Raw genomic sequence first — 20,051 nt, 5'->3', positions numbered from 1 at the left:
CAAGAATTAAGAGTCCCACATTATGTTTTCAGATCTAGGAACATGTCTATTCCTCTCTAAAGTGAATGTAGTCAAAGCAGTACCATATGAGCATCTGTAGAGTGAATAGTTGCTTTGCATGTGGGACAAGCTAAGTAGTTTGAAAGGAAAGTTTACTCAAAAGGAAAATGTTCACACACACGCCCCCCCCCCCCCCACACACGCTGTCTTCCTTTGGCATTATACCACCCTAATGATGCGTTACCATTGCCTTGAGTAGAATAAACGCATAACAAAAGGTTGCAGTAAAGGGCACATGCAATTTGGAAATTATTCAGAAGTGGAAACTATTTGAAAAACAGTGCTCATTGGGTATCATATCCAGCGGCTTTTATACCTTCTTAGATTAACTACTATTATTTTCTCAATAATTCACACTAATGTCCTTGATAACAATTACTAATCCTGAATATTGTCATGAAATACTGTCATGAAAGTTTTAGAACACTATTTTACTAACCTCCATTGTAAATAAATTAGAAATAGAGAAAAAATTAAGTATGTAAATAAAAATTGACACAATTCCACCAACTAGAGAGAGCCAGTATTTTGCAAATTAATGTATTTCCTATACCTACCTACTTAAATAGGCTTATTTTATCTTATTTGTATGTACAAATTTGTATTCTGTTCTCTTTATATGGTAGTATTTTATTAAATTTTTTTATATTTACCATAAGCATTAATATTAGTGAGGGGAAAATAGTATGTCATATGGATATACCATAATATATCAGATAATTTATTTAATTTTAGACCCAGATTTTTATTACTATATACATAATGATGCTTATTGTATAAATCTTAGTCCAATTTTAAATTATTTTGAAAGTGTCAAAATAACTATTAATATTTTAAGCTTGATATATATTTTCAAATAGTTTTACACAATATTTGGTACAATATTCAAAGTGTGTTTAGAATAGATTTATAGCTTTATTCTGTCCTTAAAAATAAGAGCTTATCAGTTCTATCATGGGCTTATTTTTTTTCCTTTCCACCCCCCACCTCCTAAGAACCCCCTCTGGATTTTTCTCTAGGTAAAAGGAATTGCCCTTTGCAAAAGCCAAAAACTCAGATGGGAGTGTTTATCATTGATGCACAGGGAATAAGCACAAAATAGAGTAAGAAACAGAGGTATACACAGGCAGGAGGTGTGGAAACTGGGAGTTAGTAAGCCAAGGAGAGGTAAAGTCAGTAGTGAGCCTCTGAGGCCAAAGTTAGTATGTGGCTCTGATTAGGTCTCAGTTTCCTGGTGCCTGTGGGCAGCCAGCACATGGGAGGCCAGAGGAGAGGGCCATGTGAGTAACCTCTTGTTAGCCGGTCCTGTTCTGGCCATAAGTGGGATTTTCCCTCTAATTAAAAATGATTCTCTCCTGGGTGTCCCTCAAGTGAAAACCCAAGGGTAAATATATCTATCCTGGAAGGTCTCCTTTTGCAGGAAAAAAAAAAATTGCCTGTGTAGATTAATGCCAAGCATCTAGTCTACCTTAAATTTTAAAAATGCATCATTTGTCTTCTCATCCTTTATCTCAGTCCTATTCCCAACCCCACTCCTTCCTATTTATCCTCCCAAGCACAAATCAAGAAGGTCCTCCATGAACTCCTGTTACATGTTGTCTAAAAAACACAGACTTTCCTCTCATGGCACTTAATTACAGTTATGATGACATGGTCTACGTTCCCCATCCTGACACAATGAAAGCTCCAGGAAAGCATGTTGTCTATGTCCTGGGTTGTGTCCTTGTCAGTAGGACCACACCTGACCCCTGTGAACTTTTTAATACATAGATGTAGAATAAGTTATCTCTTCTTATCTCTGTGAAGTTATCTCTGTGAAGGAGCCTACCTCCCCACAAACATTTTTTTAAAAAAGAGCTTTAATTTGGTTTGTGAACTGGGAAGAAAACTTTAGCTCAAAGGACCGCCTTTCCCTTATATTTGCTGACAGTATACTAGTCAGTCCTGGTAGTTTTCAGGCAAACCAAATTAGAAATGGTTGTACTCATTTGGAAAATCAAGAACAGGTTTTTAAATCTCCCCACAAATTAGATTGAATCAAGATAATTTCCCCCAGTTTATAAATACTTGATTGGCGTTGTTCATGATTGAAACTCAGCTCTGCACTGCTAACTTTATTTTTATCACCAGAGTATTGTGATATTTGGATGATGATTAAAAACAAAACAAATAGTAACAATGAAAATGATATAAACTTTGGAAATGTCACATTTAAGGAACTCTAAAAGCAGTCAAGGCAAGCAGACCTTCAAGTTGGATATACTGTATTCCTTCGAGGTCTTAAAATTTGTTTTCTGCTCTGTCATATCTGACACATCCTCTCCACTTAGAACCTAAGGAAGGGATGTATCAGGACTTGGCTGTACAGTATTTGAAGAGTACCAGCAGAAGTACATTAGACACCTGTCCTCCATCTTCCTTGCCCACCCATGCTGCCCCTTGCTCTAGCTGCTGCCTTAATCCCCAGATTTAAGTCAAACTAATTATACTTTTGGCCAAGGTCTATTCTCAATCTCTTTTTAGTGTTGAACAAACTCAAAAATAATCCAGACACTTTGCTAGAAAAGAAATAATAAAGATTTATTCAAGGGCCTTAGGTTTTGCAAACTCAAAATAAAACTAAGTAATGTTCAGGGTGTTCCAAAGAAGAAACAATGAGGATTCTTAGAGTAAAAAGTATATTCTTGAGAAGAATCAGACCTGCATTCATAGCCTCTGGATTGGTCTGAGATGGTAATCCTCTAGATGAACTGTGGTCTGAATAGTGGATGTCAAATGTCCTGAATAATACATATCAGGTGAACAGTATATGTATACATTTTCCCCTAGTCCTTTGGGGGTAATTAGGGTGTTACTGGAGGTTTCATGTATATCCAGGTGTTGAACTAAGACTGGAAAGTTCAAAAGCTTAGGTTCCCAGGCTAGATAAGAGAAGACTAGAATTGTTTCTTCAAGTCTCAACCTATTTGATTTTAGTAATTTAGCATCATAACTATAGTGACTTCATTTTATTTCCTCTTTCCTGTCTATGACCTCAAGTCCTTTTACAAAAGAGTGGTTTACTCTTTCAGTGCCCTCCCCCTTTTGTTTTCTTTTTCTATGGAGCACACCAGGCAGTAAGATTCTTGGGTGCCTGGGTACTAGAGATCCCATGTCCCAGACCTGTCAGTTAGATTTCTGGTCTAGGCACCCTTCCTAATGATGTAAATCCCAACCATCTTCCACCCACACATTAGTGGCAAGTAAAGGGCGGGCTTGTCATGAGAGAATGCTGTGTGTGGGATAACTACCTCTGGACTGATGGGTATACAGGGAAACGTGGTCAGAGCAGCAAGTGTAGCGAACCACTTATGTGACTATAATGAAGCTGTAGCTGGAAGAGCCTGGTACTTATGCAGCTGTTGGAGAGCCAGGCCTGTATTTGAGGCTGCAGTATTCCAACCATATCATTCCACTGTGCATCCTGGGGGCTTTGCGTTCTCCTCACATTCCTTTTGTAGATAGCTTCTCTATTTACAGATTATCATTTAAGCAGAGATGAGGATAACTTTCTGGTGCCTTCCACAAAATAGCTAAGTGGCTGTATTGGTGTCACAGGAAGCAGGCACCTTCGGGTAGTGAAATGAATCCAAAGGAATGCACTTGCCAAATAAAGATAACTAGGAAAAAGATGGTGGCACCCAACACTGCCTAAAATTTGACTAGAGGAAAATGCCCAGAAATGAAAAATACCTATGAGCAAGTCTCAGTGAAGGCCCCGTTAACCATAACCTGTGTTCTGTGCAGCCAACACAAGATCAACAAGTATGAAGAAATATTAATAGGGAGGAGATTCCTAAAAGAGAAATAAGGCAAAGGTAATGCCTAATGAGAAATTCAGGCACAGTTAGCTTTTGTTGCTAGGTCTAAAGTTTGCCATGTGCATCCATGTCCTCAACTGAAATAAGCAAACAAATGTGTTCAATCACAGAACATAAATAAATCCATTTGTGAAAGGATTTCTTTCTTCTCAATTCTACTAGTCCTCATTTTAGTCTAGTCAATTATGGTAGTTTCTTCTGTGTTATCTATGGCTTGTCTGAAACATCCTGAGCCAATGAACAAGTGATAATGGATTCCATGTACAGGAATATTTGATAAACACGGCGACCATTAGCTCACTGTTTAATACATTTTGGTCCGTTCCATCTATCACACACTCATATTCAGACTATGAAGGTGTTTCCCCTGTTGTATCTGTAGACAGAACAGCATCTTCTGAAATTGGTCCCTCTGTAACCAGATAAGCCCTGTTTATTATAGTTCATCTGATTCACTCAGTAGTCACATGAAAAAACTTAACTGATACCAAGTTCTTACTGTTCAATGCTCCTTGCCTGTCAGTCTCCAGGAAACCATGGTATTATGCTCTAACTAGAAGATATCCATTTTGATGAGTCCTTCCACCATGGAGGACAGCTTTTAGTTGGGTGGATTTTACTGGATTTCAGTCAGCATTTGACAAACTTCAGATTTGATGGCAGTGTGTCCTGAATGTGTTTGGAAGAAGTGCTGCTCAGAACTTTCATTATTTCTCATTGTTTTCTTACAATTTCCATGGCACAGCTCTTGGGCAAGTACCTAGCTAAACAGCGTATGTATAATTTCTCTCATTTCATCATCTCCAAGAAAGTTTTAACTACTGTAATCCCTGGTAATGTTCAGCATTGACCTAGCATTCTCATTGTGAAGTATTATAGGATCCTTTCCTGAAAAGGGGAGAGGAAGAGGAATAGACATTGAATAGATGGTTATACCTTGTTTTTACTAATTTGCTTTCTTTTTAAAAAATATGAAACAGCACTACCTTCTGCTTACTCACTGTTTTTTATGTCATTGTATATAGAAACTTTTGCTCTACTCCCTGCAGTTAGAAAGAAATTATTAGGGGAAAAGCCAAGGTTTTCTTCCATAGTCCCTGAAATATTATAAAACAGGGCCTTTTAAAATGCAAATAGTTGGTTATAACTCACATGACAACAATAGAAATGATTCAAAGATGCCTTTTCACAGTCAAAAGAAAATATAGATGATAAGAATATGAGTGTTCAGTATCAGATACTCAAAGAATGAGGTAATCAGTGAAGACCTTGGAACCATCCAGTTCAACAACAAGCAAAAGAGGAAAGTAAATCTCTAGAAGTGACTCATCTCAGGTCAAAGAAAAAGGGGCAAACCTGGGGAAACAGAAAATTAACTAGTCAGGTCGTGTTCTCATCTGATCTTGAATCAACCCTCTATCATTATTCTCCCAACTATAACAGCAAAAAATACGGATTGGAGAGAATATGGTTTTCCCAGTAAATATTTGTAAGAATTCAGTTCTGCCTAAACTGAGTAATTTAATTTTTTCATTTTTTATCAGAATTCAAAACAAGATGTTCTACACTTATTGTAAATGTATTATATTTAAGATCTATACAATTATTAAAATAGATAATCATTATGAGGCAGTATAAGAAATATGATACATATAACACATACATGGATATATGAATAAATGGTACGGTAACAAAAATCAATAACAGCGAGTGCACAAGACAGCCACTTGATGGATGGAGGAAGTCTGGAAAGGCTTCAGACATACACCAGGAAGAAAGACCATTCAACCTTGGAGGGTGGGAGTGTGTGGGTGGGAGCAGAGGCCTGGAAAAAGTCACTCCTGGTGGAGGGAGTAAGGCAAGAAGTGTCTTTACAGGACAGATTGTCATAGTTAACTTTGCAAATTGATGGGATGAGTGAGCTTAAGGACTTGTGTTTGCTGTCAGTGTGTTTTCACACTCTGGTGGGGGTGGACACTAGCCAAGTCAGGGGACAATTATCAGCAAGGACCATCTCTGCTTTTTGTTATTTGAAGTCCCTTGTGTAGCAGAGAGTGGGAGCCATACCTGAGCTTCCCTCTCCTTAGTCCTGTGCAGCATCTCCTATCACATTTAGCACCAAAATAATGTGTTACTTTTCTCCCTCTCCCCGTTTGCCATTATAGGCAGAGCTTTCCACAAGCCCTTAACTGTTCTTCTCAACAAGAGTGCAATGACCACCTGAAGCTGGCCCTGGGCCTCCCTTTGTGCACACAGTACAGTCTTTACTCCCCACTGAGGGGTGCATGTGAGTGCTTGTTCTGGTCTCTACGTTAATTCCCTTTTCACCTCTTGTATATCCCTTTTATTGTACCATAGGATCAACTTCCAGTACTTCAACATGTTCAAAAGGAATACAAGATTGTATGACTTTCTGTCTTTCCACTTTACCTTGTCTGCTGTTATGCTGGATTCTGGACTGTGGTCAGCAGACCTTCTGCCAGACTCTTAAATACAGCCCACACCTTTGTGCCTCAGGCCTTAGCAATTCTTTCCCTCTCTGCTCAAATAATACAACACTTCTCCTCACTCTCCAATCAGCTATTCTTGCTCTTGTATAAAATCTCTATTCCAATGTTGCCTCCTTAAAGCAGCCTTTTGTAACTCTCCAGATTGGGACAGGCTTTTTTTGTACATGACTCTAAGTTCTGTTCCAGCACAGGAATCATTGAAGCAGGGGTTTCTATCTGTCCTCTGAAGGGAGGGTCTCCTTGAGGAGGATGGATCAATGAAAAGGGTTTGCTTCCTCCACTGACACAAACTTGATGCTTGTGTTTCAAGGGCCTGGCTGTCATTAGGAGGCCATCAAATTTTATGAGTCACATAAGGAACAGTATTAGCACTTGTTGGTTATGGTACAAGACAGTGTTTTTACATAGATGTGGCCAGTCTCTCTATGATAATCTATGGGCATATATTTAGGGTTTCAGAGTTCTGTGATTTACCTATTAGAAATCCAACTCTTTTGTTTGAGGAAGTTAGGAAGCGAACTTCTGTGTTTTGAGGGGTACAAAAGAAAGATCATGGTGGATACCACAAAAAGACAGTGACTGCTCATAGGTGGTCTCTGAATAAGCCATCTCTATCTTTGGGCCAGTACTTCTAGTTACATTACCCTTTGCAGAAGGATGGGGATGCACATGTGTAAAAGCACAAGGCATCAAGAACTGTCATCCTAGGGCCAAAGGGAGCCCTCACTGGGGCATACCAATGGTTTACGGCAATTGTTGCTCTGGTGAAGCCTCACCACCATCTCGACCACAGCCTCAATCAGAGAACAAAGGTGACCATTCAATGCAGACACGGTGGTATTGTCTGAAGGGACACATCTGACATCAGGATTTATCATCTTCAATTTGGAGTTACCTCTCCTTTGGACAGTGAAATGTCTTGTAAGATGGAGAAGAAAAGGAAACCTGTTACAGTGACACTGACTTCCTTTTAATCTCATCTAACAGGTCAGGGCTGGGTGATTTACTTTGGGGATTGGACCACAGTGCACCCTGTGTCATGGCACACTTTGTATTAATTATGGTCAAAATGAACACTTAATGACTGTAGAGTGCAAAGGATGAAGATCACATAACTTATAAACTTCTGTACTTAGCACATGGTTTTACCATGCTTGAGAAATCTTGAAATCCCTAATAAATTAAGCATACAGTAAAAGGGACAGAGTCTGGGAAGGGAGCGCCTTTCCTCTCAGGGGGATGGGATGAAAGTTGAATTAATAGATTAATGAGCTGTACAGGGTAGTTTGTATACTTTCCACTCTTTGCCACTCTCTGTTTTGACACTATTCTGAAGGAAATTGTCTTCTTGTATCATAAAATTCTCTTTTAAATCACTGGTGGGGACTCCCTCAAACAATGGTTTGAGAGGAATTCGGAAGTCACAAATGGCATTATTGAAAAAGATTAAATAGTCCATGTTGATTTTAAAAGTAGTACTTTCTCATTTAGCTAATTTTTTAAAGATTTTATTTATTTATTTTTAGAGAGAGGGGAAGGGAGGGAGAAAGAAAGGGAGAGAAACATTGACCTGCAACCCAGGCATGCACCCTGACTGGGAACTGAACCTGAGACCTTTCGGTTTGCAAGTTGGCGCTCAGTCCACTGAGCCACACCAGCCAGGGCTCATGTAGCTTTTTTTTTTCTCTCTCTCTACTTCAGTGGGTGGGTTGAGTATGGATACTCCTGTAGACTGGAGTGTTTGTGTGGGCAGCAAGCACAGCTGGGAGGGTGTGTGAGTGGGTGGCAGCACAGTAGCTGTGTGGTAGACAACTGAACTGCAATCATTCACATTCCTGGAAGGGCTGGGTCAGATCTGGGATAGAAGGCCCTTCCCATCCACTGCTATTTTGCCTTTTCTACTTGCCCTTGGAGTCAGCATTGGAGAACACAGTAGTGGTGTTCTCTGAAAACTAAGGGCAGAATAGCAGGGCACCATATCAAACGAATGTGAGGAAGAAGGTAGAGGAACAGGGCCTGCAGTGGACCAAGGAAACCATCTAAAAATGGAGGATATACCCCAATGCATTTTAAAGATTTCCTCCTTCCTGCTGAGCAGAGTGTTGCTCTCCATACACAGTCTTACTTAACCAGTGAGAATCCCTGAGGCATTTATTTGGAGTTCATGCCACCAGAATCTAGCCAGGAATACCTGAGTGTCACATGAGTGTTCCTCAAAAAATTCTGAGTCCCCTTGTGTGCTTCACAAGTACTTGGGACCCATTAGACATTAGAGGAATGGAGTGAGTCTGAGAAAGGGAGTTCCGATGCCTCTTGTCAGATGTGAGTGAGCCAATCAAATAAAGGGAGAATCTCAGTTCTTCTGGACCCCAGATTTCTTGAGGGCCACCTTCCATAGATGTTGACCCAGAAGGTCCTCAGAAAATGGCTAGCATTGAGCTAAACATTGGACTTTTAAATCAATAGGGTGTTGGGGCCCAGAATGAGTCTCCACGAATGTGCCATGCTGGCATGCAAATTATTTCAGGCAGAAATCAATTGAAGCCCAAAAAACTGAGGATAAGTTTTTTTGTTTTGTTTGGTTTTACCTCCCCCTTCCTACTTAAAGAGATTCAGATAGAAAAACCTGCTTCAGGAAGGGGATTATTATAATCATTTTAGCATATTCTCTTTAGCAACTATGAATTAAGTGTGGTAGGCAGGATGGATTCATGCAAACATCTGTTCACTGCATTCCCCTCTGCTCCATTGTTTTTGACTTGTATAACAAGAATTTGTTTGTCACTTTCTCAGGCACCTATGAATTACCTATTTCCATTTTGAAATCCCAAACCTATTCCTCCTCTTTCTCCTTTGTCCAAAGTGACATGTTACCCCATTTTGTCTCACTGCTATTGAAATTTTCATGTTAATGTGAATTCCCCATGCACACGCATTACAAATTTGATTTTCTCCTGCTGATCTGCTATATATCATTTGAATTATTTGACCAGCCAGAAAAAAACAAAGGGGTCAGAGGAAAGTTTCTCTGGCCCCTGCAAGGGAGAAAATGAATTGTTATAATCTCTTAGCCTCCTGCCTGTAGCCTCAGCACTGTTTTCCAACAGTTTCCTCTCCACAGAGCCTCAAACTTGGTACAGCTCTGCTATGGCAAATTTCTTACCAGAGAAGGTATTACTGACCTCAGGAAAAGAAAAGGGAAAGGATGTTTCTGTTATCGCTGCAGGAGCATTTGTGATTTTGCTTATTTCAGAAGACAGCCTACCTCAATTAAATTACCATCAGTGAGGATATTTTCATTCTTGAATGGAAATCCACCAGAAATCAAACAAATGCAAATTAAAACAACAAGGTATATAATGAGCAATTTGGTAGATTTTTTTTTCAAATAATGGTACCCAGTACAGAGGAGGAAGCTATCAGAGGAGGTAGCTAAAACCAATTTTCTCCAAACTGAGGTTTTTCTTCCATTGTTACTATTGAGGGGACATAAGGTTTTTTATTAAATTGCTCACCTTCTTGAAGTACAGTCTGTCTGCTCTTTAAACAAATGCAGTGTTATTCTGAGGAACACATGGGATCTGTATTTAACTGTTCAGCCTCCTGCAGGCTCAGTGGGCAGCATAAACTCTACATAAACTCTGTTTTTGTTGTTGTTGTTTTGTTTTGTTTTTTTGATGGCTAACAGGAGCTTTATACTTTGACACATTAATTACCTTCTGAGGATCTAACCTACAGAGAAGAAAACATCTGAGCAACTAAAACAAATGATTAAAGCAAGAATTATGTTCCTAGTAGCCTGCTTGATGAGTCAATCATTAGAAATATACTATTAGTAGAAGTTTACTTGGAGATGACTACATGTTTTCAGAAATATAAGACAATCATAAGCAAGCATGCTCGGGACCTAGGGAGTTATTTCCAGACTATGAGGTATTTGGAGCTTAAGAATTAACCTGTTCTGAGCTCTATGAGGTATCTAACCCACTACCTGGCCATCATACTAGAAAGTTGAACTCAGGCAGCTAGTCAAGCCAGGTGCTCTCCTTTTGAAAATACCTGACTTTTCTTGTATAAGTGACATTGGTTAGACATTAAATATCATGAAAAGCCAGTTATTCAGGCCTTGAAAGGAAAGATTTACACAGAACTTAACATGTCTGTGACAATTCAGATTAGAATACTATGTTACAGTTACCTGAATAAGTTTGCTGCATTGTTGTAGAGATTAGTTTGGTCTCTACTACTGATGAAATATAGGGATAGAAAACAGCATGTGGTTGGCTATGGGGTTTGAGATAAAAATTCAAAGTGGTTTTCATAATGTAACATCTATTCATGATGTATAAGGCATCCCCTGCTTTCTTCTTATTCATTGAGTAGAAATGACTCCAGCACATGGCTTAGTTGGGCACATATATATAGTTCTTTATTTCCCTGTAACTTCCTGCTGCAGAAGCTTACTTTAGTCATTCTCAGATAAATGTGGAACAGATTTCCCTCACTTGTGCAAAGGATAATTTCTTTCCCCTTCTTTCTGGTTCTAGTCTATGCACAATTAATATCCCCCACCTCAAGTCTGTCCTTTCACCCACTCTATGCTCCCCATGCTTCTGAAAAAACTCTTAATGAATTAAAAATCTGGCCAAAATTACTTTACTGCTTCTAAGTTTGAGTGATAACATTAAAAAGCATAAAAGGGCTTTTAAATTCTGCCTCATAGTCCCTGGTCCTCTCTGACGCACTTAATGTTCAGCAATGTCAAGTTCCCTATAATTCCCAGGAGTGCCATTTTGCTAATTTTTCCAAACTTTTGCACCCCCATATGCAGTTTGCTGAAAAGGCTAGCCAGGCACTCCTCACCTTCCTTGTGAAACTATTGCTTGTGCATGAATTTCTTCTACCACTCCAGCTGGAGCTGATGTCTGTTTCTCTTTTCAGTACATTCCACATTGTAACAAAGCTTTTTCATGTGTATCTCTTTAAAAGTTATCGCAGTGCTTGACACACAGTTGCCGTGCAATGCATACTTATTCAGTAAGTGGATGTGATTATTTTTATTACTGGTTCTTTAAAAATAATGATGATTTGCATCCCCCCACACCTCCCAGGTCTTTGATGGCCATCTTTGCAGGTAGCACTGTGATCCTTGGCACAGAAATGGAAAACGATCTTGCTGGTACATATAAACAAAGCTGACAAATTTTTTCCTTTAAAATATGACAGCTGAATGTGGAATGATCCTGAAATTAAGGTCAGCTCCAGGTGGTTGTTTATATCAGCTGTCAGATTGCAGAATAAAAAATGGCTTTTATATGTTTATTTTTATTGTTTTCCAGGGCAATGTCACTTTTTCCTGCTCCGAACCACAAATCGTCCCCATCACATTTGTCAACTCCAGCAGCAGTTATCTGCTGCTGCCTGGCACCCCCCAAATTGATGGGCTCTCAGTGGGTTTCCAGTTTCGAACATGGAACAAGGATGGTCTGCTTCTGACCACAGAACTGTCTGAGGGCTCGGGGACCCTGCTGCTGAGCCTGGAGGGCGGAACCCTGAGACTCCTGATTCAGAAAGCAACAGAACGGGCAGCTGAAATCCTCACAGGTACCATCTGCTCACAACCACTTGGTTGGCTTCTAATTCAGCCAAATCAACAAATGTAAGAGATTCTGAACAAAACATACAGAATCTGGGTCCAAGGGATGAGGATGATCCAGTGTTTCACAAATTTACTCTTATTCTGAAGAGGCAACGGATTTAGCTATCAGAGCTTTGGCAAGTCTCTTAATTTCCTTGTCCCTCAGCACTCTCACCTGGGAAGTAGAAACAAGGACCTATCTAATACTATTGAGCATAATATAGACCAATTGCAGAACACTTTGCTAGGTCTACACAGATATGGTATATGTTATATGGAATCCTGTATGTTCATTCAGGAAAGGCATTGATTTCCATTTTATAGATGAGGAAATGAATCACATAGGCTAAATAACTTCTAAAACCACATGACAATAAGTGATGACACCACAATTTCATCCTGAATTTTTCTGACTTCACAATGTGTAGTTTCCCTACAATGCCATACTACCATCAGACTTTTTGTAGACAATTAATTCTATTTCAGGTTAAAATTAGTGAGTTTTTAAAAATATTTTTAAGTATACATTTTTAAGTTATTATGTAAATACTACTACATTTGGCATCTGGCCATCACAAAAACTTTTAAAATTGTTCTCAAATAGTTAAAGTTTGTAAAGTACTTACTTTTGTAGTATATAGTATTTATTCTAATATATAGCAATATGGAATACAGGTATGAACAAGTCATGCATCAGTCTGGCTCAGCTCTTTCTTCAAAAAGAAACAGTGAAACTCCCCTTCCTTCTCCACTTGTTATCTAAATAATTAATGGCCTCTGTATTTCCAGAAGCAGTGTGTTAACTTAGCTGACATGTATGTACTGAGGTCAGAGCACATACCATGCATTGGATTAGAGCCGAGACATGCTGCTGGGTCAACAAATCTTTGATCAGCCTCCCTGGATATATATAGTATGAAACAAATTGTCTCCTCTGTGTACTCTGGGCCAATATTTATTCTGGATTACATGACATTGCATTTTTATTTATTTTAAGTGTCTTTCTTCCCACACTGGACTGTGAGCTTTGTTATCCAAATAAATTAGAAAAAAATTAAAATAAATTGCAAAACAACAACAACAACAAAAAAGACTTAATAGTCAAGATTAGGTCAAACTATTGGCCTCAAACACCAATAAGTGAACAAAAAGCCCCCTTAAACTCCTGTGAATAGCAGAAATGCCTGCATATGGGAATCAAACAGGCTCAAAAGGCTTCTCTTTTCATTACTATCCTTTGGCCCTGGATAAACTTCTTAACTTTGTCTCATCTATAAATGAGGGTGTGTTAGTTATTTATAGCTGCATAACAAATTATAGCAAAATTTAGTGGTTGTAAACTGTTATTATGTCTCCGTGTCTGAGTCATTATCTATAAGCACCTTGGTTCAGCGATTCTGGCTGGAATCAAGCTGTTGACTGGGGTTGCAGTCATCTCAAGATTTGAATGAGGGGAGTGAGCTGCTTCCAAGCTCACTTGTAGGCTGTTGGCAGGCCCCAGAAGACCCACTTGCAAGCTTATCCCCATAGCCTCTGCAGAAAACTGCCTCTCGAAATGACAGTACTCTTACCCCGGAGTGAGTGAGCCATAGGCCGTGAGAAAAAGCACCGGGGACAAAGCCATAGTCTTCATGGAACCTAGTCCAGGAAGTGGCCTCCCATTGCTTTTGCTGTATTCTGTTCATTAGAAACAAGTCCGTAAATTAAGGCCTTGCCTTAGCTAAGAGAATCATAAGAAGGTGTGGAGAGCAGAAGCTGTGGATCTGTGGGGGCCCACTTAGAGTCTACCTAAGTATAAGATATGAACTTTCTTCACAAGACTCTGATAGAGTAAAATAAGATAGTGTATCTAGAATCTTTAGCACAGTGTTGGAAAGCTATTTAGAATTTATTTTCTTTTTATACTGACACAAGACCCACAACACCGTAGAGTCATAAAAACTAAGTGAACGTGTGCAGTCACAGGACTTTTATAAAATTTATAACATTTCCTGTAATGGAGGTGAGTTAATAACTTAGGAATATAATATTTTTCATGTGCAGAGTTATAGAAGTTAAACCTCAGTCCTCCTTATTTGAAGAAAAATGTAAGCTAGCACTGGGCTATTGCTATTTAATCGGCAAGATGTTTGAGGACAGAGACTTGTCAGCCTCAGGTCACAAATGCAGTTTTAATACAGTGCTAGACCATGCGGCACTTTGCTCTAAAGCATCCAGGTGCTTCCTGTATCATTAAGCACATGTCAGACCATTAAAACATATTTATGAGTGAGAGAGTGGCTGGGAAAAGCTGTTGGGTTACCCAGCTGCAGAAGGGGAAAAAATTCATCAGTTATTTTGGAACTGTCTCTCAAAAAAACATGTAAAAGGAGGTTTTAAAATGTGCTGACTGAGTGCCTGAAGTTTGTCTCAGAAGTCTCTTGCTTGATTCTTTTCTCAGTTTCAGAAAACTTGAACTTCTTTAGTTTTTCTTTGAAATGGATCAAGGTTTTGTATCTGCCAGCAGTTTTCTACATAGGGGGAAGAAAATACAAGAACAAGCCAACAACAAAAAATTCAAACAAAGACAGCTTTCTTTTCCCTTACATTTTTTAGGAAACTGTTTCCCAGGTACTTGAGAAAATATTGCCTTTATAAGAGATGAAAATTTTTCATGTATAAAAAACTAGAAAATAATGGCCACTGTCCCAATAATGTTACATCACAGAAATCAGAAAATAGCACAGAGAATCCATGTATTTCAAGATTTATTTCAGAGCAGCTCAGGTGTTCCTAATACCTTAGGTCCAAAAGAGAAGGTAACCCCCATGGAAAGGGCAGGGCACTGATGCCCAGGGTATCCACCCCTGCTTCCTGAGCTCTGTGCGGCTGGAATGGTTTTTTTTTGGGGGGAGGGGTGTTATATTGGGCTTTGTGTAGTGGAGACTATGGAGAAGAATGCAAACTTAATGCATTCTCAAAATAGAAGAGAGGTGAATGTGCTCATTCTCTAGGATTAAGTTTCAAAACAATGAAGGACACAGTGAGATCCGATCCTTGCATTTTTTTTTTGTTATTTTATATTTTTGTCATCTTTATTGATTGCCTTATACATATGAGCATGAGGAGAAGCTGAAGATACCATGTCACTGAAGATGATGTGGGAGTAGAATCAATAATGCTATGGGTCTCAGGTGGGCCAGACCTTGAGTTAGGACCAGCCATATAATGAAAAAAAAATACACTCCACACATATGAAGGAGTTACTATTTTGCCAAAAGACACAGGAGCAAACTGAGAATCAGAGTTAAGTTAAAAGGGCCATAATGATGTTCATCCTCAGGCCTTTCCTTTAGATTCCCAAGATCATGGACTTTACACTTTAACTTGCTGCCACCCATATTCATGTTTTTATGTTGTCAGTGGCTTAAATAATTGAAATTTAAAGAAATCCTGCTTTAGTTGAAATACTTAAAGACAAATGTAGAATAGGCTATTAATGGAAATAGGATATTTAGGATTGAAAATTGGGTTTTCTCAAAACAGTTTACTTAGTGATTTTATTATTGACAGGTCCTTGAGTCAAATAGGATTGACTCATGATGAACTCATTGTCTTTACAGACTTATGTTATAATTTAGCTAAGGCTACCTGTATAATATTATAAAGTAAATCATGCATATTTATAATGAACACACACTTGTACTCACACAAACACTCACACACACCAACATTTATTTAGTATATGTGGCATACTTTTTAAAGATCTTTTGATTCATTGGTAAGAGTATTATCTAAGCACTAAGGGCTCTAAGTGACATGAGGTACTACTAAGGGTCTATCTGCTCCCAATGATTTTGGCCTGTATTACACAGCCTTACCTGTTCTAGTCACCCCTGTGCTCTAACCCTATCTGGAAGCCTGGGAGCTGCACGGAGCAGGAAGGAAGAGTTCAAGAACTCTTGCTGCAAGGTGAGCTTTAGGCAAATCTTCAATTAATGACAAGGATCTCATTTCCCTAATTTATGCATTTCAAATCTCAGTTCTTTAGCACTTCTCCTGAAGTATCATGTCACCATGTGTCATGGAGACTCTCTCTCTCAAGTCCACACCTGTTCAATGAACAATAGATATCATGCTCTATTTTTTTAATAAGGGAAATGTCTTCTGTTTTAAAGACTCATAAAAAGATGCATAGAATGGAGTTGTTATTGTTCAAACCAACCTGAATTACAAAAAAAGAAAAAAAGGGAAATTCTATAAAGGTAAAGAAACCACCTGGTTTGTTTCTCTGGAATTCAAAGCAGAGTTTTTCAATTTTGTGCAAAACAATAAATTAACTAAAGAAAAAGCTGGGACTACTCTAATAATTTTCAAAGTGATCTACACTTAGTGTTAGTTTTATTTTTCTGATGGGAAAAATGTTAGGGAATGAGAACAGTATGAAAGAAATATGGGGGCTTCAGCCAGTAAAATCTGAAGTCTGCTTTTTCTACTGCACTGCTTTTCAAAATGTCAAGTCCCCACTGACAGACAAGTCTGGGCAAAGAGTTTGAACTCAGGCCTCAGGGGTCAGAGCTGCAGACAAGCTGTGTTCTGCATGATGCAGAATGTAAGTTTTGTTCTGTTAGACCTAAGTGCAAAAAGGAAGAGTTGGTCTAGAATTACTACAGTCTCTTCTAGACCTTTACATGAGTTCTTAAAGAAAAACAGTATGTCAACCCTTTTCCTTATCTTGAAGGAAATCATTAACCCAAGTGTCTTCCTTTGAAAATGGAGTATCCTTGATTAGGGGTATTCAGAGCCAAGCTCCCTGCCAAAGGTCATGCTTTTCAGCTCTCAAAATTGTGACCCTTACAGAGTTAGGTGCCAAAGATTCAAATCTGTCCTTTTTTTGTAACCTTCTTTAAATCATGTTAGAATTCTCTCTCTCTCTCTTTCTCTCTCTCTCTCTCTCTCTCTCTCGGTTAGGGTATTATCAGAATATGTAAGGCATTCAAACTACACAAATAGAGTTACTGGAGCTATTCCATTAGGAGAGAAAATAAGACAGAGATATAATAAGGGTCTTTAAACACAGGACAAGTTTTCTCACAGATGAAGGTTTTTATGTGTTTATATAAATGCAGGAAGTAGAAAAAGCACAATAAGGCCAAATGACCAAGAAATCACTTTTGGTTTTTCATTAGAGAGTGCATTCTATTCAGAGATTTCCAACTTCACAACATGAGGCTTTGATATCACTAGAGGCATCAATCCCAGAGTGGAATTTTCAGAATTAGGGAATGAATCTCAGTACAACTTTATGGACTGCAGAAGATGGGAGAGGAATTCTCTGCCTAGAGTCGCTAGAAGTTTCTGCCTAGAGACTTCTGGGCCACTGGGCACCCCTAATGATTATAAGAAGGTGACAGCTAATCACAGGGCACAGGACAGAATTTCTGGGCAAAAGGAAACAAATAGCAAAGATTCAGAAATCACCAGATGCCATGGGGAACTTTTGCTTTTCAATAAGCAGCCATCTCAGCTCAGCCCAGCCCATTTAATTTCTAGCAGGCAGAAGCAATAGAGTTTATAATATTCCCTCAGACACATTATAATTTTTTTTTAGTATTGCTCTAGTTCCTTGAATAGTAAGATTTAGAGAGAAAGCTTTCCAAAAATAACAAGCAATCCTTTCTAATCAGTCATTACTTGTTCTTTCTCCAGCTGAAGAGGTGATAAAATTCTAGCAACATAACCTTAATCAACAGCCATAAAGGATATTTATTTGATGATTATTTAACATTGTGTTTAAATTTAAAAAGTCATCCTAGAGCTATGGTCAACACCATCCCACTTATCTTTGAGAATTCATCTCAACTGATATTCTCTCCAGAAATCTTCCTATAGCTGGTCAGGTGCCTTGTTATCCAGTCTTCTAGATTTTTTTCTTTGTAGCATTGAACTTAAGTGTGTATATATATATATATATATATATGTTTGCTAAAACAGCCATAACAAAATATTACAAGTTAGGTGACTTAGAAATTTATTTTCTCATAGTTTTTGAAACTGAAATTCTAAGCCCAAGGTGTTAGTAGGATTAATTTCTTCTGAGGGCCCCTCTGTAAGCTTGTAGATGACAGTCTTCTCCTTGTGCTCCACATGGTCTTTCCTCTGTGCCCATCTGTTTCCTAATATTCTCCTCTTTTAAGGACACCAAGCATATTGGATATGGGACCACTCATATGACCTCATTTTATGTTAATTACTTCTTAAAGGACCTATCTCTATATAAGGCACATTCTCTAATACTGGGGGTTACTACTTCAGCATATGAATTTGGGATTGGGTGGGGGGGGCAATTCAGCCCATAACAATGCATGTTAATCATATGTCATGATAGTTGGCCAATGCTCTTCTTACCACTAGGTTGTACAGATCCATGGGAATAAGAACACTGCCTGTCTTGCTAACCACTATTTGCCCAAGGCCTAGTATAGCACCTTGCTTATAATAGGTCTTCAATAAATATTTACCACATGTATGAGCGCCTGTCTGGATGAATTAACTTATAGAATTGACCTCCAAAATATGTCTAAAAGATACAATTTTAACAGTGAAAAGAATTAATAGTGATTTTTAACAAACACTCATGTTACAACAATTATACGCTGCAGAATGCGTCAACCCCAGGAAAGAGCTATATTCAGGGGAAGTATCAATTAGATAAAGGCCAGTGGAGCTCCCAGAACTAGGGTGATGACTAGGAGAGCAGACTTGTGAAGAATAGAAGTATTCACCCTGATTACTACTTGTGGTCAGATAGTTTTAGTCTAAAACCTTAGAATGAACAGGGCTGCTCCTCCAATATTGCCCTTTTTTATATAAGCCATTTGTATCCAGTCACCATATGTACGTCAAGTAAACAATGATAATTTCATGAACTTCGTCCTCTGTTTCAATTTAGTCATTATTAATGTCTCTGTGCTTTATCTAAGATAATGTTGAGGAGAAAATCCCATTAATGAGGGTAAAAAAGAAATAGCCACAAGGCTATGACAGTTACAGCAAGCTATACAGTTGGTGTAGATTTCAAGTTTCAGACACAGAACTATAGTGAGGCATTCCATTATGTGGGAAACAGAGAAATACAATTGCTTGAGCTTCAAGATATCAAGCAAAGATTGGGAATGTCTATCAAAGTAGTGATGCCTTGGGCATCTTTTGCTTGCTTGGGTCTTAATAATGATGAAGGAGGCATTTTATTTAACTTACCCTTTGTTCTTTAACACTCACTGAAAAGAGCAACAGAGGAATCTAGATTTTTAGTCAAATCTGTTATCACCTCCTTTGATCTTTCATCGTTTCTACTTTAATAATTCTCTAATATAGTCTATTTTGCCTGAGTTTAATTCAGAAGGCTGTTGAAATGTCTACTCTGTGGTGTCCTATACTCAAACTTGAAGACAGAGGCATTGCACCCCAGGAACTCACATGCACTGCTGGGAGGGATGATGGTGGGGCCTTTACAATGCAATGGGTTACATGTTCAGGATATTAGGGCAGCTTAGAGAAGAGGCACCTGGATAGGTGAGAAAGGGAAGGTTTCCTACAGGTGGGAAAAATGCAGCTTAGTTTTCAAAAATGAATAGAATTTGGCCAAAGAAGAACAGAAAGGATACTCTCCAATTAGAGGATAGAAATAGGAGATCTAGAAGGAGATTTAGAGGAAAAGGCAGACATACAAAAGATGCAGCAGCACTTTGGTCAAGGACACTGAGTTTAGGCTGTGTCCTGAAGGTTATAAAGGAAAGTCTAACCTTGGAGGTGAGCTACAATTTTTATCATGTAGATGTTTGAGCTGAGCATTCACATCACGACCTTCACCACCAACACAAACATATCTCATTTTCTGTCTGACTCTAGTGGATGGCAAACCCAGTTATTTTGCTCTCATATACTGACAAAGGGTTTTGAGGATCCAAGTTACCTTGACATGTGAGCCCTGCTTTAACAACT

General features: G+C 38.7%; 1 protein-coding gene across 2 annotated transcripts in view; it reads left to right on the top strand.

Annotated features, from left to right (window-relative positions):
* The window catches only part of CNTNAP5 (contactin associated protein family member 5), a 1,056,232-nt gene that overhangs the window by 583,463 nt on the left and 452,718 nt on the right, over positions 1-20,051 (top strand). For both annotated transcript variants that reach the window (XM_054575031.1, XM_054575030.1), the window contains exon 8: positions 11,770-12,034. In XM_054575031.1, coding sequence (XP_054431006.1) covers positions 11,770-12,034 — 265 coding nt within the window. The remainder of the gene's footprint in view (positions 1-11,769; positions 12,035-20,051) is intronic.

The sequence above is a fragment of the Pteronotus mesoamericanus genome, unplaced genomic scaffold, assembly GCF_021234165.1.
Source record: "Pteronotus mesoamericanus isolate MK-2021 breed Mesoamerican mustached bat unplaced genomic scaffold, CSHL_Meso_final contig_27, whole genome shotgun sequence".
NCBI classification, from domain to species: Eukaryota; Metazoa; Chordata; class Mammalia; order Chiroptera; family Mormoopidae; genus Pteronotus; species Pteronotus mesoamericanus.
Note: the sequence above shows the minus strand (reverse complement) of the source record. Positions and strands in the feature narration are given on the sequence as shown.